This window comes from Mobula hypostoma, chromosome 21 (genome assembly GCF_963921235.1).
Source record: "Mobula hypostoma chromosome 21, sMobHyp1.1, whole genome shotgun sequence".
NCBI classification, from domain to species: domain Eukaryota; kingdom Metazoa; phylum Chordata; class Chondrichthyes; order Myliobatiformes; family Myliobatidae; genus Mobula; species Mobula hypostoma.
In genome coordinates, this window is record NC_086117.1 from 48,106,072 (window position 1) to 48,132,109 (window position 26,038).

The 26,038-nt window shown below is 40.7% G+C and overlaps 1 protein-coding gene across 2 annotated transcripts in view; it reads left to right on the forward strand.

Moving 5' to 3' along the window:
* The window catches only part of dpp7 (dipeptidyl-peptidase 7), a 71,675-nt gene that overhangs the window by 10,714 nt on the left and 34,923 nt on the right, over positions 1–26,038 (forward strand). The window contains exons 2-7 of one of the 2 annotated variants that reach the window (XM_063073952.1): positions 2,762–2,901; positions 7,548–7,711; positions 9,072–9,207; positions 19,165–19,246; positions 23,023–23,189; positions 23,912–23,972. In XM_063073952.1, coding sequence (XP_062930022.1) covers positions 2,762–2,901; positions 7,548–7,711; positions 9,072–9,207; positions 19,165–19,246; positions 23,023–23,189; positions 23,912–23,972 — 750 coding nt within the window. The remainder of the gene's footprint in view (positions 1–2,761; positions 2,902–7,547; positions 7,712–9,071; positions 9,208–19,164; positions 19,247–23,022; positions 23,190–23,911; positions 23,973–26,038) is intronic. The other variant, XM_063073954.1, reaches the window with a different exon arrangement.

Below are 26,038 nucleotides of genomic sequence, written 5' to 3' on the forward strand. Positions count from 1 at the left end.
CTTCATGCCTTGGCCATAATCTTAAAATAATTATTGGTCCTCAAAACAAACTAAAAAGTAGGCAAATAAATCAAATTGTTGTACACTACCTTACACAAAAATGATAAGTTTATTGTAATCTGACTGTACATGCATATAACCAAAGGAAACAACATTTCTCCAGACCACAATGCACCCACAATACTTATATCACACAGAATATAGAACAAAATGTTACCAAAATAAGTTAATAAAATATAATTTAAAGTGCATGTGAAATGTGTAGCGCAAGTAAACAGTACATTAAACAGCTCACCATCTTAGTGATGAGACCTTGCTGGTGGCAGGGTGTTTATTAGTCTCACAGGCTGAGAGAAGAAGCTGTTACCCAGTCTGGCAGTCCGAGTCCTGATGCTTCTGTACCTCCTTCCTGACAGTAGTGGGTCAAAGAGATTGTGGGATGGCTGGTAGGGATCTTCAACATTACCTTACGCCCTTCTTATACAATGCTCTCAGTAAATGTCTCAAATATAAGGGGAGAGATCCTGGTGATCCTCTCGGTGGCTTTTACTGTCCTCTGTAAGGTCTTGTGATCCGATGTCTTGCAGCTTCTGGACCAGACAAAGGACACGGCCTAGATGATGGAGCACTCCTTCAGGTTCTGAGGCTTTGTGGCCCTGTGGATGAGATGACTCTATGCCGGTGCACCCACTGAAGTATCATAGGAAAAAATGCAACATTGGGAATAGTGGATTGGCTCGCTCGTTCTCTGGGTGGGGGTAGAGTTTGTTGCCAATTCTCAAATTGGAGAACTCGAGCTGGGGAGAAGTGACACGTTAGACTTTATCATCACAAATCAGTGAGTTGTTTTGTTATGTCTACCCTCTCACTATGAAAGGGTGGCACCTCTCTGTCTCTTTACTGGGGGGGAGAGAGAGAGAGAGCCTGAGGGCTAATTTGTTGGGGTGAACAATTAGTTTTTGTTGTACTGCAGATCATGGTCTTGGGGGTTTTGCAATTGCCTGGTGGGTGGAGGGAGCGAGCACTGTGAGGGTCATGTTTTTTGACTTCTCCAGTGCGTTCAACACCATCCGCCCTGCTCCGCTGGGGGAGAATCTGACAGCGATGCAGGTGGATGCTTTCCTGGTGTCATGGATTACTGATTACCTGACTGGCAGACCACAGTACGTGTGCTTGCAACACTGTGTGTCCGACAGAGTGATCAGCAGCACTGGGGCTCCACAGGGGACTGTCTTGTCTCCCTTTCTCTTCACCATTCACACCTCGGACTTCAACTACTGCACAGAGTCTTGTCATCTTCAGAAGTTTTCTGATGACTCTGCCATAGTTGGATGCATCAGTAAGGGAGATGAGGCTGAGTACAGGGCTACGGTAGGAAAGTTTGTCACATGGTGTGAGCAGAATTATCTGCAGCTTAATGTGAAAAAGACTAAGGAGCTGGTGGTGGACCTGAGGAGGGCTAAGGTACCGGTAACCCCTGTTTCCATCCAGGGGGTCAGTGTGGACATGGTGGAGGATTACAAATACCTGGGGATACGAATTGACAATAAACTGGACTGGTCAAAGAACGCTGAGGCTGTCTACAAGAAGGGTCAGAGCCAACTCTATTTCCTGAGGAGACTGATGTCCTTTAACATCTGTCTGGCGATGCTGAGGATGTTCTACGAGTCTGTGGTGGCCAGTGCTATCATGTTTGCTATTGTGTGCTGGGACAACAGAATCAACAAACTCATTCGTAAGGCCAGTGATGTTGTGGGGATGGAACTGAACTCTCTGATGGTGGTGTCTGAAAAGAGGGGAAAAAAGGATCAGCCATGATCATATGGCGAAGCAGACTCGAATGGCCAAATTGCCTAATTCTGCTGCTATGTCTTGTGGTCTAAGATCACACATCTGAACTTGAGCTAGTGACTACAAAGGATGTCAGGAAATTTATTGTTAGATTACGACACTAGATCATGCAGGAAGGCAGTGAAGGTAGTCCATTATCTGTACTAGGTGTCTATGCTGATTTAGTTCATTTATAATCAATCAAAAGAGCTCAGCAATGTACCTCCAATAATTATTAGGAACTAATAGTTTTATGGTACTGTTGTAGTATTGGTAGTGTTCTAATTTGTTCAGTATTTCACTGAAATTGTTACTCAGTTAAATGTAATTTTTTTTGTTCCTTTTTAACTATTTTCATGAAATTTCAGCTAATTGGGCAAGTATGTACTGATCCCGATATGTCCCAATGAACCCAAATTCAATGTAAATACAAAATATGTATTTTAATCACTGCTGTGATAAATTAACCATTTTTAAACTGATTTGTATTATCTTTCTCTGTGGCTTTGTTCTGCATCTTCTGCAGTGCGAGGCATGAGATATTAACGAGTGATTTGGAAGGGAGTAGATGTGGCTGTATCACATGTACCTGCCGCCCCATTCAATGTGTTGATAATTTGTGATTTTGGAAAACCTAACTGAATAACCTTGATGATGTTGCAGTGCCTCCTGTAGACGGTGCATTTTGCAACCATGATGTGCTAGTGATGTACATTAAGCTGCAGTAAAATTGGTTCTTTTCAATTATCTTTGAGCTAGCTGTGTTAAAGCCAAGTTAAGTAATTAATTACTAGGACATATTATTTTATAACTCTTTTTTGTTGGACTCTTCTGCTTCTTGCGTTTTAGCTCCATGCTATTTTGTGTATTTGTTATTTTAAAAAAAGATGCTCCTTAATGAAAGAGATTTTTCCCATTTTTAATTTTTCAGATCAATTCTGGCTCAAAAGCATTGGACCAATATTCCTTTATACTGGAAATGAAGCTGATATATGGGACTTTGCTAAAAACTGTGGCTTCATCTCTGAACTAGCAGCAGAGCAGCAGGCTTTGGTCATTTTTGCTGAACATGTAAGTTTCCTCCTAGTCTTAAAAGTAAGTTGGAAAATTTTCATGTTTTCTGTTGGTGAGATCAACAAGAACAATTGAGGACTAAATGCTGAATGTTAACTATTTTTATGCTCCCCTTGTACTGTATAGTTTTTTTAGTAATTTTTTAGTTTCAATAGTTTTTTTAGTAATTTTTTTCTTCTCACTGTGCTTTCCCTTTTTATCACCAGCAAGTAGATAACAGCACAGTGCATCACTTCCCAATGTACTTAATAATTCTATGCATGGTTTGAACAGAAGTGGACCCATATCCACTCCAATGTACCCAAATCCACATTCATTGTGCAGCCTCTTAGGCAACCTTGACCTATTGTAATTTCCTTGCTGCTGAAACAAGTCTACACCAGGCACCATCTTCTTGGCCCTACATGCGCCTCTGGAGTGTCTGGTCAGTACCTAGATTAGACTATTGTTTATTAACTACACCCTGATACTATGCCATTCAAAACTAAAACTCCAAAAAAAAACTCCGACCTCATTAGAACGCTTTGTATTTAGATTCTCGACTTCCTAATGAACAGTAAGGATAGTTAGCAACAACTTTTCCACAACACTGGTGCCCCACGAGGATGTGTCCTCTGCCCCTACTCTACTTGCACAATTACGAATGTGTGGCTAGATTCTCATCCGACTCCTATCTATAAGTTTGCAGATGATACCACTGTAGTGGTCGCATATCAAATAATGAGTCGGTGTACAGAAGAAGGTAGAAAGCCGAAGGACATGGTGGAATGAAAGCAGTTTTCCCCTTGATGTCATCACAGCAAAAGAGCAGGTCATTGACTTCAGTAAGGGGGGGGGTGTTGGGGGTTCACATGCTCCTGTTTACATCAGTGGCGTTGCAGTTGAGAAGGTAGAGTGCTTCAAGTTCATAGGAGTAAACACCACCTGCAGTTTGATCTAGCCCAACCATATTGATGTTATGGCCAAGAAAGCTCACCAGCAGCTCTACTTCCTCAGGACTAAAGAAGTTTGGTATGTCCATTTTGACCCTCACAAATTTTTATTGATTCCTCATAAAAAGCATCCTATCCAGATACATCACAGCTTGGTATGACAATTGCATGAAGCTGCAGAGATTTGTAGACACAGCTCAGCACATAATTGAAAGCAGCCTCCCCTAAACAAACACCTATCCACATTTCTCACTGGCTTGGTAATTTAGTCAGTATAATCAAAGACCCCACCTACCCAGACTTTCTCTCTTAAACATTCGTATTGAATGATGTATCATTTTTTTATTTCAATCATCATCTTGGCTCATGCTATATGCACGGTGTAAATGATTCTTAATCACTATTTACCCCACCCATATTCATAACCTTGGCATTTCATAATTTTGTTTTGATTTGAACTCTACTTGTATCCCCACTGCCCTTACTCAAATTTATTTCTTGTTAAAGTTCAAAGTAAATTTTGCTCTTGAAGAAAAACAATCCCAGTTCAAGGTCATAGTTCCACAAGATTAACAACATAGGGAGACAGGATGGTGAAGGAAGCAAATGGCAAGCTTGTCTTTACAGTCAGGGTATTAAAATATAAAAGTTGTAACATTTTACTACATCACAAAACAGTGGTTATACTGTATGTGGAGTAATATATACAGTTCCCATCACCGTGGAAAGATATGGTTATGCAGGAGAGAGTACCCAGGAGTTTCACCAAGATATGACTTGAATTGGAGTACTTTTGTATTGGGAGAGTGTTAATAGGCTGGGTTTGTTTTCTCTGGAGAGATGGAATCTGTATGGTGATTTGATAGCAGTAGATAAAACAAAATAGGGTAGATAGTCAAAATCATCTTTTCCATCATAGGGATATCAAAACAAGAAGGCATAGCTTGAAGTTAAGGAAGGAGTTTTAAAATGATTTGAGGGTAAAGTTTTATACACAGTTATTGATATTGACAAAAGGAAGTAGTGCAATCAGATGCAATCGCCATGTTTAAGGGAAGTACTTGAGCCAGCAAGTCATAGAATGATGCAGGTCTAGTGCGGGTAAATCAAATTTCTGTAGATGGGCAACAGACATCCGCATTTACGTGGTCATCCAAAGGGCCCATTTCTGTGTTGTGATGCTATAATTTTGAAAAATTGGATAAAGTAAGGTGGGAAGAGATGTCATGGTCTGGTCCGTGAAATCCGCATTCCAGTTCACTGTCCGGTTCACTGATCCTTATTCCGGGTTTTCCTGTTTTCCCTTATTCCATTGGGTGTCTTAATTGAGGCACCTGATTCTCGTTTTGGGCTGGCTACATAAATACCTCTGCAAACCAAGGATTCCCTGCTGGACTATTCCCTACCCCTCCCCATCTGAATCCTCGACAGTTACCTCGGCAGCCATCCTGGCCCTGCGCTCCAAGAAGGAGTCCTGGCTCTGTACCGAAGGGGCTAACCAAGCTGAGTCCAAGAGCTGAGCCTAGCCTAATCCAAGAGCCACTCCCAGCCCAGTGCTGGAGTTCCCTCGTCCTGTCCAGGAGTCTCTTGTCTAGTCCAAGCCATGTCCAAGAACCTCGTCTGTCTAAGTCAAGGCTTTGTGTTCTCATCCTGTGCAGGAGTTCCACGTCCAGTCCTGTAGCCACGTCTTGTCCTCGCCTAGATCCGGGGTCTGAGCCCGAGTCAAGACCCAAGTTCCAGGTCCCTGTCCAGTCTCTGGCCCAGAGTCCTAGCCCAGGCTCCTAGTTCCAAGTTCCTTGTCCTGGTCCTGCTTTCCTAGTCTTAGTCCTAGCCCAGGCCTAGTGTCCTTATCTCGTCCAGGGCCTGTGTCCATGTCTAGTGTTGTTTCTTCCTGATTCTCCTTGCTTTCTTGATAAACCTTGTCCTGTTCCTAGTACTGTGTCTTGTATTTGGGTCCGCTCCCAATGCCCTCTTGTAACAGACCAGCTCAGCCATACATGGACCCAGCAACACCAGCACTGTTGCTTAACTCTCGCCATTCTGGGTTCCCTCCTGTTAAATACCCCCCCCCCCCCGCACCTGCCCAGGTCATACTTAGTCCTGGAGAGCCTTTTCGGTCACCAGGAGGCTCCCATGTGGGGGGTGGGGGGTGGGTGCTGGTACTGGCATGGTCCAGTCCGTGAAATCCGCATTCCAGTTCACAGTCTGGTTCTTTGATCCTTATTCTGGGTTTTCCTGTTTTCCCTTGTTCCATTGGGTACCTTAATTGGGGCACCTGATTCTCATTTTGGGCTGGCACATAAATACCTCTTAAACCAAGGATTCCCTGCTGGACTGGTCTCTACCCCTCCCTATCTGAATCCTTGGCAGTTTACCTCAGCAAGTATCCTGGCCCTGCGCTCCAAGGAGGAGTCCCAGCACCGTACCCAAGAGCCCAACCAAGCCGAGTCCAAGAGCCAAGCCAAACCTAGTCCTCCTAGCCCAGTCCAGGAGTTCCCTCGCCCAGACCATTTTGTAAGATGTAATTATGTCACATCAGGAAACAGGACAAAGGAAGATGTGCTTGCTCTGAAATCTGTGCAATGGTTTAATGATCTAATCCACATTCTGATAGGACAAAATATCTTCTGAGAAGTTGAGCGAGGAAAGTACACAGAAAACCTACAGCACAATACAGGCCTGTCAGCCTACAATACATGTTCCTGTTTTAAAAATCAACTGTACTAAAATATGAGATGTTTTTAATATGATGTGAAATGGTGTTTAGGGGGATGTTATCTGATTCTGCGAACAGACTACTAAATACAAAAATTGAAAAATAGTATGTTTCATGCAGGTTTTAAAATTAAACATAGTTCTGTGCAATTGTTTTGTGCTTCATTTCTCAGGGTATGGCTGATTATTATCAAGATGAACATTTATTGCTTGTTCTGAATTTCCTTTTTGTAGTTGGTGGTAAATATTTTGAGTGGAAAACTTAAGTTTGATTTTAGAGTGACAGTATGTGTATATTAATCTATGGTTTCAATTGAGGTAACATAACTCAGTTTATTATAAACAGCATATATCTGCACTCAGTGGCCACTTTATTAGGTACACCTGCTTGTTAATGCAGATATCTAATCAGGCAAATATGTGGCAACAACTCTAAGTAACTTTGAATGTGAAATGATTGTTGGTGCCAAACAAGGTGGTTTGAGTATCTGAGAAATTGCTGATGATCTGGGATTTCCATGCTGAGCAGCAGTTCTGTGAGTGAAAGTGCCTTGCTAATAGGTCAGAGGAGAATGACTGGATTGGTTCGAGCTGAATGGAAGGTCAGAGTAACTCAAATAATCACACGTTACAACATTAGTGTGCAGAAGAGCATCTCTGAATTCACAACACTATGAAGTGGATGAACTACAGCAGAAATCCATGAACATTCACTCAGTGGCCACTTTATTAGTTACCTAATGAACTTGCCACTGAGTGTATACCTCACTACTTAATATAAGTTTATGTAAGAAATAATTACCTATATTTTTTCCAATAATGATGATTGATTATACTTTGAAGCCTGTGATGCTTTGTTAGTTTTCATGTTAGTTTTTTGAAATTGTTAATGTGGGACAATAAATTAGTGATTCAGTGCTTACTTTGATGGTTGATGTTAAAAAAAAAATTAAATTTACAAGAACATCAGCAGCACTTTCTATCCTTGTTCTACAGCGATACTATGGCAAATCCCTTCCTTTTGGCAAGAAATCATATGAGAGAATAAACATCGAATTTTTGACAGTAGAGCAAGCTATAGCAGATTATGTTCTACTTGTTACAAAAGTGAAATCAGAGCTTGATGCTGAAAACTGTCCTGTGATTGCATTTGGTGGCAGGTATGGATAATTAAAATTAAAAACTTGGTTGTTATTAGAAAAGCAAAATTCCACATGACTTTAGGTTATTATAGATAAAATTGCAAAATGGCCTAAAATCAACTTGGTGCAATGTTAAGGGTAGATACATAGTCCTCCATTTATAAGAACTACATTTGATATTATGCTTCAGTGTTGTATTTGAATTACCAGAGCAATGTGGATGCTATTATATCTATCTCCTCTGCAGCCATTTTAATTGTGGAACTGATCTCCACAATAAGTCCACTGAGCCTACTGATTTTAATGAAGTTTTAATCATCTCATTTGATTGATATCTGCAAGACTGGTCAATGGAAGCATCTGTTTTCTGTGAGGTGATTGACACTGGAGATTACTGATATTAGCAGCAGATGTGAGGGAATAATACTGCTTACGTTGTCTGAAACTTTAGGCTTGCCTCACAAGGAACCTGGTGGTGGTCTGTCATGTCCAACCATACCAGGAAACCTGGGTGGGGCAGTTTTTAAAGTGGAAAAGCTGTTGCACTGTGGCAGTTTGACTCTTTTTTTGACCTTAGAAATCCGGGCTAGTGGTGCAAGCAAACATCACAAATTGGGGTTGTCCTTGGTTGCAGGGGCTAACCATGATGCCTTCTGTGTCTCGTCATGCCCTGTACTCTCCACGGAGTGTTGTGGTACCACTTTCCTAGCCATTAGATCTCACTGTAGATCTCATCCACATAGTCCACTGGAGCAGACTTTGCATGCTAGGACAGGCATGTTCCAATCTAACTGGCATATGAGGCTGCTTTAGCATGCCCTGTCATGGTGTACCGGGGTGTGGGCCCTGTCATATGCAAACAGCTACTTGGAGCCACAGGTGAGAACTGAGTGTCCATTGAGGACCAAAGGTGAGTGAGCTGCCCTGGAATGGCACGACAAGCCCCTTCACCAGAGGTCTAACCCTCCCTGGACACTTCATACACTGCCATATACAAAGAACTAGAGTGCCTATAAATCACACCAGGGCAAATAATAGTTTATTAGCTTGTATCTAAATAAAGTAATAAAGAGACACTTCAATATATACACTGGAAGAGATAAACTTAGTGTCAGGTGCTGAACAACTCTCTTCAGATAAAGAAAATCCTGTTGAATCTGCATTACTACCCTCTCCAGGTAGATAAAGCAGGAGAAAGATAAACATTTCTCCAGGGGAAAAAAACCTAAGTTTAAGCATTTTTTCCCGTGGTAAATGAGACTTGGATCCTTTATCTGTTTAAACTAAATAAAAATTCATATTTTCTCTTTGAGGTGAAAGATGCTCTGTTAATGAAAAGCTTGCTGTTCTGATGTTCTGTTTCTTGATTTTCTTTCAGCTATGGAGGAATGTTAAGTGCATATATTAGAATTAAGTATCCTAATATTGTGGAAGGTGCTCTGGCATCAAGTGCACCTGTCATGTCTGCTGCAAATATTGGAGATAGTCGGCAGTTTTTTCATGATGTCACTACAGTGAGTATGTGGAGACAAGTTGTGTCCTTTTCTTATTGTTCTGTAATAAGTGTTGAGCGGTTTTACTTCGAAAGTCTGATTTGTTGCAGGAATCTAGAATGTAATTTTTCAATGCTGTCACAGCTCTCTGTCAGGGGTCTATCAGCAAACTTAAAAATGATTGCTTTGGCATTATTTTCTTCAGTTCTTCTGATTCACAAATGAGCATAGCTGGTTAAAAAAAATAGTGACGTTGCCCTCTAATGGCAATCCTGTTGATAATTTAGTATTAAATCAGGTTAAACTGTATAATAAGAGCCGTAAATTGCTAGAGGAATTCAGTGGGTTGAAAATCATCTGTGGCATGTGGGGGAGGCAGGGAATTGTTGACAAATCAAAACTCTGCATCCGATAAGATGGCGGTGTGTGCGAATGCAGCGGCCTCTTGCAATCCAACCAAAGGTGCTTTTCCCTTTATAAGATGTTTTTTATGATCTAAAGACAATTCTACTCCAAAAACTTTGAGTACTGTAGGGCTACTCCATCAGTGAGCTGCTCACGGATCTGAGTAGCTGGACTTGTGTAGGTTGTGGGGCCAGCTGGGACATCGGAGGAGCTGACCTGGCTGCAGAACATGTTGTTGCTCACTACTTGGAAGCATCAAAGTTGATGCAGTGTAACCATGGAAGATTGTCTTGGACATTTCCTTTGCGATCGCAAGACTCTGTTGGACAGTGGTAATGTAAGTTGCTGCAGACCTGTTACCCTTCTCTGGTGGTGGGACAGACAACATGGGAGCTGCATAGCCTCAGTTGTGGCGAGGACGAAGCCTCAAGCCTCAGGTTTGCCTGCAGATGCAGACCAGGTGAGAAGACACGGAAGCATTATAGTGCGGCGTCTGTGCTCGGACAGGGCCTGGCCTTTCCTATTGGTGCTGCCCTCCTGTGTTCAAGCGCTGGAATACAGGCTGAATTGCTTGCGTCTGCATGCTGCTGGGAGACTACCACTGATTTTCATGTGAATATGCTTCTTTGCTCACTGTCTTGCTATGTTACTTGCTATTTTGAATGTTTTGTACCTTGGCCCCAGAGGAACACTGTCTCGTTCAGCTGTATCTATATGGTTCGAAGGATAATTAAACTATAAGCCCTGTTTTAACTTATTTAAATGAAGCCCCTTTCTTCTTGGGTGTCTCTGGGAATGGCTCATTCATCCTTGCTGGCAATCTCCCACTGTTCTCAGGCCGCATACTTCTAGGGAATACACACTCCAGTTCCAACAAATCCATGAGATCCACCCAAGCTTGGTTTGTGTGAATGCTGCATAATTTGCTGCCCTGTTACAGCTCGTTACCAGGAAATAACAGACCGCACACTGCATATAATTAAGGAAGGATATTTATGAATATTAACTTAACTAGAGGGTTAGTAAGGAAAAGAAAGAAGAAAAACAAAGGCCATTATAATTAAATGGTCAAATGTGCACAGGTTGGAGCTCAACTCTTCCAAAAGTCATATTCACCGATCCTCAGTAGACTTCTGCACCATGCCCCATCAAATCATGGTCTCCACTGGATCTGTTCTCTCCAGCATCTTTTCTTTCCATCTCCAGCCGAACAAAGACCAAAGCTCACACCAGTGTCAGGCACACAAAAAAAATGATTGGATGGGTCGCATTCCGAAATACCTGTTATCTCTAACTATAACCCAAACACTGATTTTACAGAAAGACCATTACATGAAATACCCTACAATATTGGCATTGAATCCTTTACCAGGGCGTTAGAAAAAGAAATATGCAGCTTTGAGATATTTCTTGATTTTACAATAATTTTAACAAACATGGAAAACCGAGTCCAAATGAATAAATTTGGAATTAGCTATATAATGCATCAAAACATTTGTAGAGTGTAGGCAAGGTGCTGCCATAGTGGCAGCTTACTTTTGTTTATACAATGCTGTCAAAGTCCTCATAGCATTTACAAACGTATTTTGCTTATATTTATTGATGTTATTTTAACAAAAAAATATATTGACTTGTGTATATAATGGGTTCTAGGCAGAGTGATGAGATACTGTACTGTATTCCACTGTAGTTGAAATGAACCGATTAAGCTGAGGCTTGATGCAAAACTGAGAGGAGGACAGTTGCATAATTCCAACAAAAATGAGAGGATAAATTAGAATGAGGAAAAATTAGAATGGGGGAAAATTAGTAGAATCCTGGAAGATTTATGACAGAATGAAGTCAGTCTCCCCTCATGTCCATGCCGTACTCTATAACTCCTAATTGTGCAGGGTGCAGGTTACAGGTCTTCAGGTGCATTTCCAATCTCCCCAGGTGTAATGAGAGTTTCTGCCCCTACAACCTATTCAAACAATGTTCCAGCTGTCTTCTGGATGAAAATATCCTTCAATATCTGTGTAGTTCTTCTATCATTAGTTTAAATTTGCTCTTAGTTTTTGATGCTTTTACTAAAGGAAATAGGCTCTTCCTAATTACAGATCTGGGCAACTCATAATTTTATACACAATCTTCACTCTGTTCCAAAGAAACAATACAAGACCACTTTTTATTTCTCCTCATGATTAATTTTTTCAGCTTTGGCGGCGTTATTGCAATTCTCCTTTGCACTTTCTCCAATGCGACAAGATGTCTCCCGTAATGCAGCATTCATGCTGAGGCCTAACTGTTTTATAAGGAGGTCTAACATTTCTGTTCTCAAATGCAATGCCTCAACTAATAAAGGATTACATGGTTTGTGCTTTTTTTTAACCACATTACCAATATATCTTCCTACTTCCAGATTTATCTGTTCCACCACACCCCTTAACATCCTCTGATTTGCTGTGCATTCTTTTCCCATGTTGCACTTCCCCATGTTATATCAGACTTTAGAATACTGAATTCTTCCCCTTTGACTTGATATCTTCCTGGAATCTAAAGGTTTCTTCCTCAGTGGTCTGTTTTAGAATCTGCAAACATTTTATTGTGCCCATATAATTAAGTCTAAATTATTAAATTTAGTCATGTAAACTTACATTTCTATATTGTAAAGTCTGTAGTTCAACACTACACTTGCTGAGAAATTAAGGACAAAATCACGATAGATTGAGATGATTGTCCCAATTTGTAACCTGCAATCCCCTCCTGTACTTAAAGATGAGGGGGAACTTCTCACTAATCCTCTGCATCCAGAAGTTTGATGGTAAAGTGGATAAGGCAATGGCATGTAGGCCACGAGCATTGCGGTCATTAAGTCCTGTTTCCATAATCACCTGATAAACTTTGGGGAAAGAATAAAGCTTTAATATAAGGCTTTGGCCTAGTTTCAAAATCTGAGGTTTTTTTGTTAGAGCTTCAAGTTGTCTCTGATACTCAGAGACATCTAACAAAATTATTAAAGGTAGTGATTTTTTTTTAAACTTAAGTAAAGTGCTAGTTGGGAACTGAAATACTTGCAAATCAAATTTTTAAAACAGTGATGTAACTAAAAAGGAATCACTGGTTGCTCCTGTATCCTGGTGAAGGAATTAGAATGGACTTTTTTTTTCAAATTTCAGAAGAAATCAATTTTTGATTGCTTAAAATACTACTTATACTGTGAGTGAGATTTTTTTTAAAAAAAGAAGCGTTCATGAGATTCAGTGTTTTTTCCGGTGCCTTATCGAATCGGGAGTGAGAGAGGGAGCAACTCGCAGGTCTGTGAGGAAAATTTTTTTTAAAAAAGGAGCATTCTCGGGCCTTTGGTGCTTTTAAGCAGCCCAATCAAATAGCGATTCATTAGCAGGGGAAAAGATAAATAAGGCAAATAAAAACAAGTGGAGTGGCCATTGTGTGGGTGGACCAATGTTAGAGCGGGGATCTTTGGATTGTCAAGATTCAGTGAGAACAGACTGGTGAGGTACGTATCTCATAAGTTTCTTTCTTCATTCTTTGTCTGTTAGTACATAGAGCATTGAGGATGGCTCCAGGGTCATCTTGTGTTCTTTGTGTGAGATATGGGATTTGGGAGACCTCCAGCCTTCCAGATAACCAATCTATACCAGGTGTACCGAGCTGCAGCTCCTTAGAGAATGGATCGAGGAAATAGAGCTGCAGCTCAATGACCTTCAGCTCATATGTGAAACTGAGGAGGTGATAGATAGGAGCTAAGCAAGATTTGTTTAGTCGTTTAGTCGAGTCTGACTCTTTGTGACCTCATGGACCATAGGGTCCATAGGGTTTTCATGGCAAGATATGGAAGTAGATTGTCAGGCCTTTCTTCAGTGCCGATACTGCTGCTGCCCAGATTGGAACCCAGCTGGATTTGAATTCAGGGCCATCTGCCTTGAAATCCAGTGCTGATGCCGTTACACCACCAGCCAGCCCGAAGGAGTGTCTGAGTATCAGAGACAGCAAGGTAGTCACCCTGAAATTGCAGGAGGCAGATACCTGGAAGCCTCTCTGGAGAGGGAAAAGAAATGGGCAGCCATTGCTGATTAACCCTGTGGCTATTCCCCTCAATAATACATATACTGCTTTGGAAACTGTTGGGGGAAACAACCTACTAGAGAGAAGCTATAACAACCGGATCTCTGGCCCTGAGTGTAGCGCTGTGGTTCAGAAGGGAAGGGGGGGGGTGGGGAGAAGGGGACTGCATTAGTGATAGGGGATTCCATAGTTAGAAGAGTGAACATGAGATTCTGTGGACCCTAATTAAGACACTGTGGTCACTTAGGTTGCATCTCAGGTGCCAGGGTAAGGGACATCTCGGATTGGGTCCGCAGCATTTTTAAGAGAGAGGGTGAGCAGACAGAAGTCGTGGTACATATTGACACCAATGACATAAGTAGGAAAAGGGAAGAGGTCCTGAAGAGTGTATTTAGGGAGCTAGGTAGAAAACTGTAAAGGAGAACCTCCGGTGTAGTAATATCTGGATTGCTGCTTGTGCCATGTGCCAGTGAGGGTAAGAATACGATGATTTGCCTGAGGAACTAGTGCAGGGGGGCATGGGTTCAGATTTCTGGATCATTGGGATCTCTTCTAGGGAAAGTACAACCTGTACAAAAGTGATGGGGTACATCTGAACCCAAGCATGACCAATGTCCTTGTAGGCAGGTTTGCTGGAGCTGTACAGGAGAATTTAAACTAATTTGGCTGAGAGATAGGAAACTGAGTGATGGGGCAGTTGATATAGGAGCAGTGTGTAGTGAGACTGTCAGGAAGGAAAGGCAGATGATACTGCCTAAATTGCAGTCAGTGGAATGAGCTACAGTGTAATAGGGACAACATCAAAAAGTGTGAATACAGGACTGAAGGTGTTGTATTTGAATGCATTCAGTATACGGAAAAAGTAGATGATCTTGTAGTACAGTTAGAGATTGGCAGGCACGATGATGTGGGCATTGCTGAGTTGTAGCAAGAAGATTATAGTTGGGAGCTTAATGTCCAAGTAGATACAATGTATCAAAAGAGGCAGGTAGGCAGAGGGGGTGGCATGGCTCTTGGTAAAAAATGAAACCAAATCCTTAGAGGTGGCATAGGATCAGAAGATGTAGAATTGTGGGTAGAGATAAGGAACTGCAAGGGTAAAAGGACCCTGATGGGATTTATATACAGGCCTCCAAACAATAACCAGGATGTGTGCTACAAACATGAGATAGAAAATGCATGTAAAAAGGGCAACACTGTATTACGATAGTCATGGGGATTTCAATATGTGGGTAGATTGGGAAAATCAGGTTGGTGCTGATTTTGGATCCCAAGAGAATTTGTAGAATGCCTACAAGATGGCTTTTTAGAACAAGCTTGTGGTTGAGGCCATTAGGGGAAAGGCTATTCTGAATTGGGTGTTGTGTAGTGAAAAGGATTTGATTAGGGATCTTAACATAAAGGAATCCTGAGGAGGCAGTGATCATCATATGATAGAATTCACCCTGCAGTTTGAGAGGGGGAAGATAAAGACGTATCTATTAGTATTACAATGGAATAAAGGGAATTGGAGGTGTGAGAGAGGACCTGGCCAAAGTTGATTGGAAGGGGACACCAGCAGGGATGATGGTGGGGCAATAATGGTTGCAGTTTCTGGGAGGAATTCTGAAGGCACAGTATAGATACATCCCAAAGAATTAGTGGTATTCCAAAAGGCAATATGACACACCCATTCTGACAAAGGAAGTCAAGGCCAATGTAAAAAGCAAAAAGAGGGCACTTAATAGAGCAAAAATTAGTAGGAAGTTAGAGGATTAAAGTTAAAGTCTGTCCCAAGCCTTGTGGCCCATCAGGCCAGTGCTTATGCCGGTTTCTGTGGCGTGAAGCGACTGAGAGTACGAGACTCCCCCCTGGGTAGGACGCCAGTCTATCGCAAGGTTAACCCCCAGCATTTTCCGGTACCCATTTTCAGCTGGGTGGACTGGAGCAGTGTGTGGTTAAGTGCCTTGCTCAAAGACACAACACGCTGCCTTGGCCGAGACTCAAACCCACGACCTTCAGATCGTGAGCCCAACTCCCTAACCACTTGGCCATGCGCCACACTAGTTAGAGGATTGGGAAGCTTTTAAAAACCAACAAAAAGCAACTAAAAAGTTATAAGGAGGGAAAAGAAAAAATATGAAGATAAGCTAACCAATAATATCAAAGTTTTTTCAGATACATAAAGAGTGGAAGAGGCGAGAGTAGATGTCAGACCACTGGAAAATGATGCTGAAGAGATAGAAATGGGGGACAAGGAAGTGGTGGACAAACTGAATAACTATTTTGCTTAGTCTTCACTGTGGGAGACACTAGCAGTATGCTGGAGGTTTGAGAATGTCAGGAGACAGAAGTGGGTGCAGTTGATATTACTAGGGAGAATCTGCTTGGGAAGCTGAAATGTTTGAAGGTAAATAAATCACCTGGACCAGACGGACTACACCCCATGGTTCTGAAAGAGTTGCTGAAGAGCATGTAGAGTCATTATTAAAGATCTTTCAAGAATCACTAGATTCTGGCATGATTCTGGAGGAGTGGAAAATTGCAAATGTTTCTCCACTCTTCAAGAAGGGAAGGAGGCAGAATAAGTGAAATTGTAGTCCAGTTAGCCTGACCTCAGTGTTGAAAGGATGTTGTAGTCAGTTGCTAAGGATGATGTTTTGGGGTACTTGGAGGCACGGGGTAAAATAGTCCAAAGACGGCATAGTTTCCTTAAGGGAAGATCTGTTGAAATCCTTTGAGGAAATAACGAAGAAGGTAAATAAAGGACAATTGGTGGATGTTCTGTACTTGTATTTTCAGAAGGCCTTTGACAAGGTGCTGCATGTGAGACATGCTTAGCAAGGTAAGAGCCCATGGTCTTACAGGAAAGATACAAGCATGGATAGAGAATTGGCCGATTGGCAGGAGGCAAAAAGTGGGAATAAAGGGAGCCTTTTCTAATTGGCTGCTGTTGACAAGTGTGGGTTGATATTAGGATTGCTTTTTACATTATATGTCAATGACTTGGTTGACAAAATTGATGGCTTTATGGCCAAGTTTGCAAATAATAAGATAGGTGGAAGGGCAGGTAGTGTTGAGGAAGCAGGGAGACTGCAGAAGGACAGACAGATGAAGAGAATGGCAAAGAGGTGGCAGATGGAATGCAGTGTTGGAAAGTGTTTAGTCTTGCACTTTGATAGAAGGAATAAAAGTGTAAAGTATTTTCTAAATAGAGAGAAAAATCAAATATCTGAATTGCAAAGGGACTTGGGAGTCCTCATGCATGATTCTCCCTGAAGGTTACTTTGCAGGTTGACAAACCCTGAAGGTCACTTAGCAGGTGAGGAAGGCAAATGCAATGTTAATATAAAACCATGTATGTAATGTTGAGACTTTATGAAGCACTGGTGAAGACTCACTTGGAGTATTGTGAGCAGTTTTGGGCCCCTTATCTAAGAAAGGATGTGCTAACATTGGAGAGGGTTCAAAGGAAGTTCACGAAAATGATTCTGACATTGAAAGGCTTTTATGAGGAGCTTGATGGCTCGGGGCCTGTATTAACTGCAATTTAGAAGAACAAGGAGTGTGGTGGGGGGCTGGGGGTTCCTCATTGAAACCTATTGAATGTTGAAAGGCATAGAGTGGATATGGAGAGGATGTTTCCGAAAGTGGGGGAGTCTAGGACCAGAGGGCATGACCTCAGAATAGAGGTCCCCTTAGAATGGAGATGAAGAATATCTTTCATCAGAGGATAGTGAATCTGTGGAATTCATTGCCACAGGTGGCTGTGGATGCCAGGTCATTGAGTGTATTTAAGGCAGAGGTTGATAGATTCCTGAGAAGTTTTGGGGGGTGAAAGGTTATGGGGTTGAAGAGGGAAAAGGATCAACCATGATCAAATTGCGGAGCAGACTTGATGGGGTGAATAGCCCAATTCTGCTCCTGTGCCTTATGGCCTTATGGACAAAGCAACTTGTTGAAATAAGAGAATGGAATCAAAGCAGAATGATCAAAGAAAAAAATCACTTCAAATTTGAAGTATATTTTATTTTAGTATTTAAATATTTATTTATTTTGATTCATGTGGTATTTTATGATGTAAGCCCGTTTTGGGTTGAAAAATATAACTCCAGCTTTCCACTAATTTATTATAATGCCAGCACTTGATGATCAATGTTAGATCATTCTAAGAGGATTTTCCCTCTTTTTTTTTCCTCCCATTGTCTTCTGGGACATTGTATTTTAATTTAAAGGAACTAGGTGTCTCTCTTTTTTAAATTTTAGAATCCAGAATTTCCTTCCAGCAGTGAGCTGCCCCCTTTCAAGATGGATGTACAGGACAAAGTCTAATGCTACTAAGTGCCAACCCAATCATAAATGTGGGGCCCTGCACAGGAACAAGAATTTGCTTGCTTAAATGCTGTGGAAAGGGGGTGAAGGAGGCATAACAAACCTGTGGCAATGAAACAACAGAATTTGATGTTGTTAACTCCACTGTTTTTGCACTTAGTATGCTAAAGAACTTAATGTTTATTTGAATGTCCCGATCAAGGTGTAGCTTTTGAAAAATAGAACATAGTGAGGTGTTTTATGTTTAATAAAACCAGTAACATATTTCATTGAACTCCAAAACCTGAAAACAAAAGCTTGCTAAATATCTTTATGTAACAACATTATCACTTCAGACTGGCGTCTTAAGGTGAAACCCCAACTCAACGTCCGTAGTTTTGAATTATGTACATTTCTCCCAATTACATTACCCTACAAAGGAAGAATTGTTGAGTGATTATCGATCTAAAGTTAAAGCTCTCAAAACACTTTATAACAAAAGCAACTATATAATTTCAAATAATAAAATGCAGATTGACTAAGTCTTGGTGCCACATTTATCTGACAGAAAAACTGCAAACGATCACAACTTTCCATTTGAAAGTGTAACTCAGTGTGCTACAAAATTGGTTTGTTCTTATTCATGCAGAAATCCTAATCTATGTGGTACGCATGCAGGGGAATGCTGCAACTACATGCAACTGATAGCATTTTTCTATAAGAATCCAACCTTTTATTTAAAAAAAAATCACAATTATTGGAAACATTGTGCTAGATTATTTCATGTTTTTGACATATTGTCCATTTTACTCATTCCCACTGCCTATGGGTAAGAAATCTGCAAGATTGATTTTCCACAGTGAATTCAGCACAAGCCCCAGATTGGGTCTTTTGATTTGAAACCATCAACCACTATCTTAATTGCGTCAATATCCCTTAGTATAAGTAGACAAGCAAGTATTTTTTCTGGAATATTAAGCAACATTCATTCCTTAACCATTAGCATAAGGCTGATTAATTCAACAGTGATTCAATTCTGTTGTAGTATCCTGCTGTTCATATTTTCTAGTACATTTACACATAAAATAACCATGACTATCTTTAAAATTGCATTTGTGTTTTAGGAAAATGCTCAGATATTTTGCCTTTTATTTTAATTTTCACAGTTTTTGAATTTGCTGTAATTCTTACATTGTATTTTAAATCTTTCAACAGGATTTTGAGCGGGTTTCACCTGATTGTGTTTCAAAAATCCGAGAAGCTTTTCAAGAACTGGAAAAGTATACACAGCAACAAGGTATTGGAACAGTTGGTCAAAAAATTTCATGTGCCTAAAGCACAAGATAAAAAAAATTCAGACTGATTCTAATTTAGTTCACAAAAATTATACAAGAATTGCATTTTGCAGTTATACAGTATGTAATTAAGTAAAATATCTTGAGTGGTCTTCCTATACAGTGGCATGGAAAAGTTTGGGCACCCCTGGTCAAGATTTCTGTTACTGTGAATAGCTAAGCAAGTAAAAGATGACCTGATTTCCAAAAGGCATAAAGTTAAAAATGACACATTTCTTTAATATTTTAAGCAAGATTACTGTTTTATTTCCATCTTTTACAGTTTTAAAATAACAAAAAAGGAAAAGGGCCTGAAGCAAATGTTTGGGCACCCTGCATAGTCAGTAAAACCCCCTTTGGCAAGTATCGCAGCTTGTAAACGCTTTCTGTAGCCAGCTAAGAGTCATTCAAATCTTGTTTGGGGGATTTTCGCCCATTCTTCCTTGCAAAAGTCTTCTATTTCTGTGAGATTCTTGGGCCGTTTTGCATGCACTGCTCTTTTGAGGTCTATCCACAGATTTCCAATGACGTTTAGGTCAGGGGACTGTGAGGGCCATAGTAAAACCTTCAGCTTGCGCCTCTTGAGGTAGTCCATTGTGGATTTTCAGGTGTGTTTAGGATCATTATCCTGTTGTAGAAGCCATCCTCTTTTCATCTTCAGCTTTTTTACAGACGGTGTGATGTTTGCTTCCAGAATTTGCTGGTATTTAACTGAATTCATTCTTCCCTCTTCCAGTGAAATGTTCCCTGTACCACTGGCTGCAACACAAGCCCAAAGCATGATCGATCCACCCTTGTGCTTAACAGTTGGAGAGGTGCTCTTTTCATGAAATTCTGCACCCTTTTTTCTCCAAACGTACCTTTGCTCATTGCGGCCAAAAAGTTCTATTTTAACTTCATCAGTCCACAGGACTTGTTTCCAAAATGCATCAAACTTGTTTAGATGTTCCTTTGCAAACTTCTAACGCTGAATTTTGTGGTGAGGATGCAGGAAAGGTTTTCTTCTGATGACTCTTCCACGAAGCTCGTATTTGTGCAAGTGTCGCTGCACAGTAGAACTGCACAGTACCACCGCTCCAGAGTCTGCTAAATCTTCCTGAAGGTCTTTTGCAGTCAAACGGGGGTTTTGATTTGCCTTTCTAGCAATCCTATGAGCAGTTCTCTCGGAAAGTTTTCTTGGTCTTCCAGACTTCAACTTGACCTCCACCGTTCCTGTTAACTGCCATTTTTAAAATTACATTACGAACTGGGGAAACGGCTACCTGAAAACGCTTTGCTATCTTCTTATAGCCTTTTCTTGCTTTGTGACATTTATTTTAATTTTCAGAGTGCTGGGCAGCTGCTTAGAGGAGCCCATGGCTGCTGATTATTGGGACAAGGTTTGAGGAGTCAGGGTATTTATAAAGCTTTGAAATTTGCATCACCTAGCCTTTCCTAATGATGACTGTGAACAAGCCATAGCCCTAACAAGCTACTTAAGATCTGAGACCTTGGTAAAAGTTATCTGAGAGCTCAAATCTTTTGGGATGCCCAAACCTTTGCATGCCACTGTATATCAGGATATTGCTGGACGAGATGAGCACTTGTGTGTTCTGATGTCAAATGATTACAATCTTGGAAGGGAGGAATTCGGTGTTTTTACTTCAGAAGTAGAAAGCAAAAAATCAAATTCAAACTTCAGAAAATAACTTTAAGCTTTTCCACTAAGACTGCAATAACCAGACTTCTCAGCAAATCTGGGAAAGCCCTCTAATATTATTCAAAAGACTTCCATCTGGAAAATTCAAGCTTGTGTGAGGTATTGAGATAAAATAAAGTTGCTCTGTCTTTGTATTCCACATTATGAAAATACTGTGCAACATACAAAGATTCAAAGTACACTTATTATCAAAGAATGTATAAATGATAAAAATTCAGATCTATTTGCTTATAGGCAACCACAAAACAAGAAACCCAAAGAACCCAATATTTAAAAAAAAACAAAACTACCTTAGAGAAAGAGAAATGTAAAAAAAACACAATAATACAAACAATAGAAGCAAGAGACAATGTTCCGAACCAGATTGAGTCCTTTGATCTTCTCCCTGGAGCAGCTTATCGCCAAGAGATGACTGAACATTTTGGGAGAGCGAGAGAAATCAGCTCGGCCCTCACCTCAGGTCCTGACACAGGGTTTTCCAGTCTGTCTGGACTGTAATTTAAATTCAAGCACCAGGTAGTGTCTCACTCTAGGACCCAGACCCCGGCCTAGCGAAAACAGCCTGAAGCAGTTTTTGATCTCACCAAATTGGGTCGGTTCTTGGAGCGATCCAACCTCTCACTCGGGTTAGGTGGACAGGCATCGAAACTCTTCCATATCAACTCTTCTCCAAATTGCTCACTCCAACTCTGACAATGATATCAACTCCATCTGCAACCATGTCTTGAACATGGTGTGCTTCAGCTTTGATGTACCCGCATGGCCCATCCTTCGACTCAGCTTCACCTTTGCTTACTTCTTCCTTGTTTGTGGTGTTGGTTTACCACAATTTTCTTCAAAAAAGGTGTTATTAGTAATGTTTTTAGTCAAATTTCTTGCATTTCCAATTACTAGTAGCACCATCTTAAAATGAAATATTTGCAGAACTCTTATACTTGCCTAAATAATTCCATATTGGTATTTATGTATATTTGCTTTTGGACTGCTTTCGATGCTGCCGGTGAAATATGGCAACATTCTGCGGGCTGCAAACAATACATCTAGATATACTGTACCTTTATTGAATTACTGTCACTGCTATCCTTTATGCTGTTGGCTTGTAGGGCAGCAGTTAAGGTCTTCCAACTGGCTGTTCTTGCTCATCTTTTCTACTGTGCCCCAGGTCTGGTTCAGGGTCCTTATTTTGCCTCTGTGGTACGGTGCCAAGATGGCTTTCTTCTCCCAGCTTTCCTCTGGCCTTCAGGGATCCAATGAAGTGCTGCCTTGATGATGGAGTTGGCCTGTCTTCTCATCACATGCCCAATCCAAATCCAGTGTTTCCTCATGATTGTGGCCATGTCCTCTTGATGGCATTGAAGGAGTTGGGCATGATTGGAGATCTTTCTTGGACAGAAAATATAGAGGATTTTCCAGAGGCTTGTGGCATAGAATGGTGACATCTTGGCAAGGTCTCTCTGCAATGTGCCAGCATTTTGACCCATACATGAGTGTGGACAGAACATAGCTCTGGTACAGCTTTACCTTGGATGCTGTATTTGGTTGATCTCCATATGTTGCTCATTGATCTGAAGATGTTTTAGTTTTGCTGAGTCTGCACTGGATGTTGCCCTTAACCCTACCATCCCGCCGAATGATGCTGCCCATGCAGGTGAATCTGCCGGTGCTGGGTAAGTAGAGGCCATGTATCTTGAAGCAATGAGAAGACTCTACATTGAAGGTTATGGTCTCAGTCTTTCTCTGGTTGATTCTGAATCCAGCCTGTCCACTAAAGGTACACCAACCTGTCTACCATAGGTGCTGAGTTTTCACTTGCATATGCTAGTGTGTATGTGATAGTAATGCAAGGTCATCTGTAAAGTCAAGGTCTTAAGAAGAGATTAGAGTCCACCTAATGCCTCTCTGCTAATCTTTTGTTGTTTGCATGGAGTAGTATTGTTCTAGTAATAATATGAATAATAAAGATTTCAGTAGTGATAGGATCTGCCATGAGAAATTCGGGTGTTGAATTTATTTTCTGTCCTCTAAAAACTTGTTTTATAGCATGGAACAAAATTGGCAATGAACTATCTTTGTGTAAGCCATTGAAATCAAAAAAAGAAGTTGATCACCTATACGAATGGGCACGAAATGCTTTTACATATTTAGCGATGTTTAACTACCCATATGAGACTGAAATGGGATTGCATTTTCCAGCAAACCCAGTGGATGTAAGTATCCTAGCTTCCCTGAACAATGAGGTTTTTAAATTATTCATTTTCTAGTTATTTGGTGATAGAGCTTGGAATAGGCCCTTCTAGCCCTTTGAGCCACGCTGCCTCAGCAACCCCCAACAACCCTGATTTAACCCAGACCTAATTATGGGACAATTTACAATGACCAGTTAACCTACCCAGTATGTCTTTGAACTGTGGGATGAAACTGGAGTGCCTTGGGAAAACCCATGCATTCTTCGAGGCTCTCCTGAGCCAATAGGCTGGTCCCGGACTTATTTCCTGGCATAACTTACGTATTACTATTAAACTATTTATGGTTTTATTACTATTTATTATTTATGGTGCAACTGTAACAAAAACCAATTTCCCCCGGGATCAATAAAGTATGACTATGACTATGACTACTATGACTATAGCCTCTTAACAGATGAGGACAGAATTAAACTCCAATCTCGGTCCTGAGCTGTAATAGATTCACGTTAACCACTACGCTAGCATGGTGCCCCAACTACACACTATAGATTACAATATTGATTATGTATGTGTTCATTCTCAATATGTTTAATTGATTAATAGCACACACATAGTTCAACTGCATACCCCAAGTTAATTATCTAAAATCTGAACATGTAGAAGAATTATAGATTTACAGATACATTTTTATGTAAACATGCAGATATACCTGCACATGTTAATGTGACTGTTAATTTCTTAAGGTTGCATGCCATTACATTATTCAGAAGAGTGAACTTATTGGAGGCTTACTATCTATATTAAGTAAGTATACAGTAAACTTTGCAGAAAAGTATTTTCTGAACAGGGAATCAAGTGGGAGGTTGATATTCTCATCGACTCAATTGGAAGAGTTCATTAAGGCACAGGGCTGACATATAAAATTGCATCCCTTTTCAAACTAGAAAAAGGTCATACATGGAGAACTATTGTTATATAACAATGTATAGGAATCTTTATTGCTGTTAGGTTCCTGTACATTTTACATTCATCATTGTTCTGTTTTGGGAGATTACAGGTAGACTTTAATAACTGGAAATTATCTAAATCCATCTGCTATCTTGCGTTTGTTTCAATTTTGTCACAGCAAAGCTCCTGAGGAACTCATACTTGGTGACTGCCACTTTCATTTATGTATGTTTATTTCTAATCTTTTCAGGGAGTGTAAGTGTTTCTAGCCAATGTAATGTTATTTAATGCCCATCTCTAATTGCTCTTGAAAAGATATTGGTGAGATTATACCTTGAATTGCAACAGTCCTTGTTACTGAAGTGCTTCACGCATTGCGGTAAGTTAGGAAATTGCAGAATTTTCGATTAGTGATACCCATATAACAATTACAGCACGGAAACAGGCCATCTCGGCCCTTATAGTCCGTGCTGAATGCTTACTCTCACCTAGTCCCACCGACTTGCACTCAGCCCATAACTCTCCATTCCTTTCCTGTCCCTATAGCTATCCAATTTTACTTTTAATGACAATATCGAGCCTACCTCTACCACTTTTACTGGAAGCTCGTTCCACACAGCTACCACTCTCTGAGTAAAGAAGTTCCCCCTCGTGTTACCGCTAAACTTTTGCCCCCTAACTCTCAACTCATGTCCTCTTGTTTGAATCTCCCCTACTCTCAATGGAAAAAGCCTATCCACATCAACTCTATCTATCCCCCCTCATAATTTAAAATACCTCTATCAAGTCCCCCCTCAACCTTCTACGCTGCAAAGATTAAAGACCTAACTTGTTCAACCTTTCTCTGTAACTTAGGTGCTGAAACCCAGGTAACATTCTAGTAAATCTTCTCTGTACTCTCTCTATTTTCTTGAAATCTTTCCTATAATTCGGTGACCAGAACTGTACACAATACTCCAAATTTGGCCTTACCAATGCCTTGTACAATTTTAACATTACATCCCAACTCCTAGACTCAATGCTCTGATTTATAAAGGCCAGTATACCAAAAGCTTTCTTCACCACCCTATCCACATGAGATTCCACCTTCAGGGAACTATGCACCATTATTCCTAGATCCCTCTGTTCTACTGCATTCTTCAATGCCTTACCATTTACCATGTATGTTCTATTTTGATTGGTCCTACCAAAATGTAGCACCTCACCCTTATCAGCATTAGACTCCATTTGCGATCTTTCAGCTCACTCTTCTAACTGGCCTAAATCTCTCTGCAAGCTTTCAAAGCCTACTTCATTATCCACAACTCCACCTATCTTAGTATCATCTGCATACTTACTAATCCAATTTACCACCCCATCATCCGGATCATTAATGTATACGACAAACAACATTGGACCCAGTACAGATCCCTGAGGCACACCACTAGTCACCAGCCTCCAACCTGACAAACAGTTATCCACCACCACTCTCTGGCGTCTTCCGTCCAGCCACTGTTAAATCTACAAAGTATTTTACTATTTCAGTATTAATATCTAACAATTGAACCTTCCTAACTAACCTTCCGTGTGGAACCTTGTCAAAGGCCTTACTGAAGTCCATATAGACAACATCCACCGCCTTACCCTCGTCAACTTGCCTAGTAACCACTTCAAAACATTCAATAAGATTTGTCAAACGTGACCTTCCACGCACAAATCCATGTTGACTGTTCCTAATCAGACCCTGTCTGTCCAGATAATTATATATACCATCTCTAAGAATACTTTTCATGAATGTACTCACTACTGACATCAAATTTATTGGCCAATAATTGCTAGGTTTACTCTTAGAACCCTTTTTAAACAATGGAACAACAAGCAACACACATCAAAGTTGCTGGTGAACGCAGCAGGCCAGGCAGCATCTCTAGGAAGAGGTACAG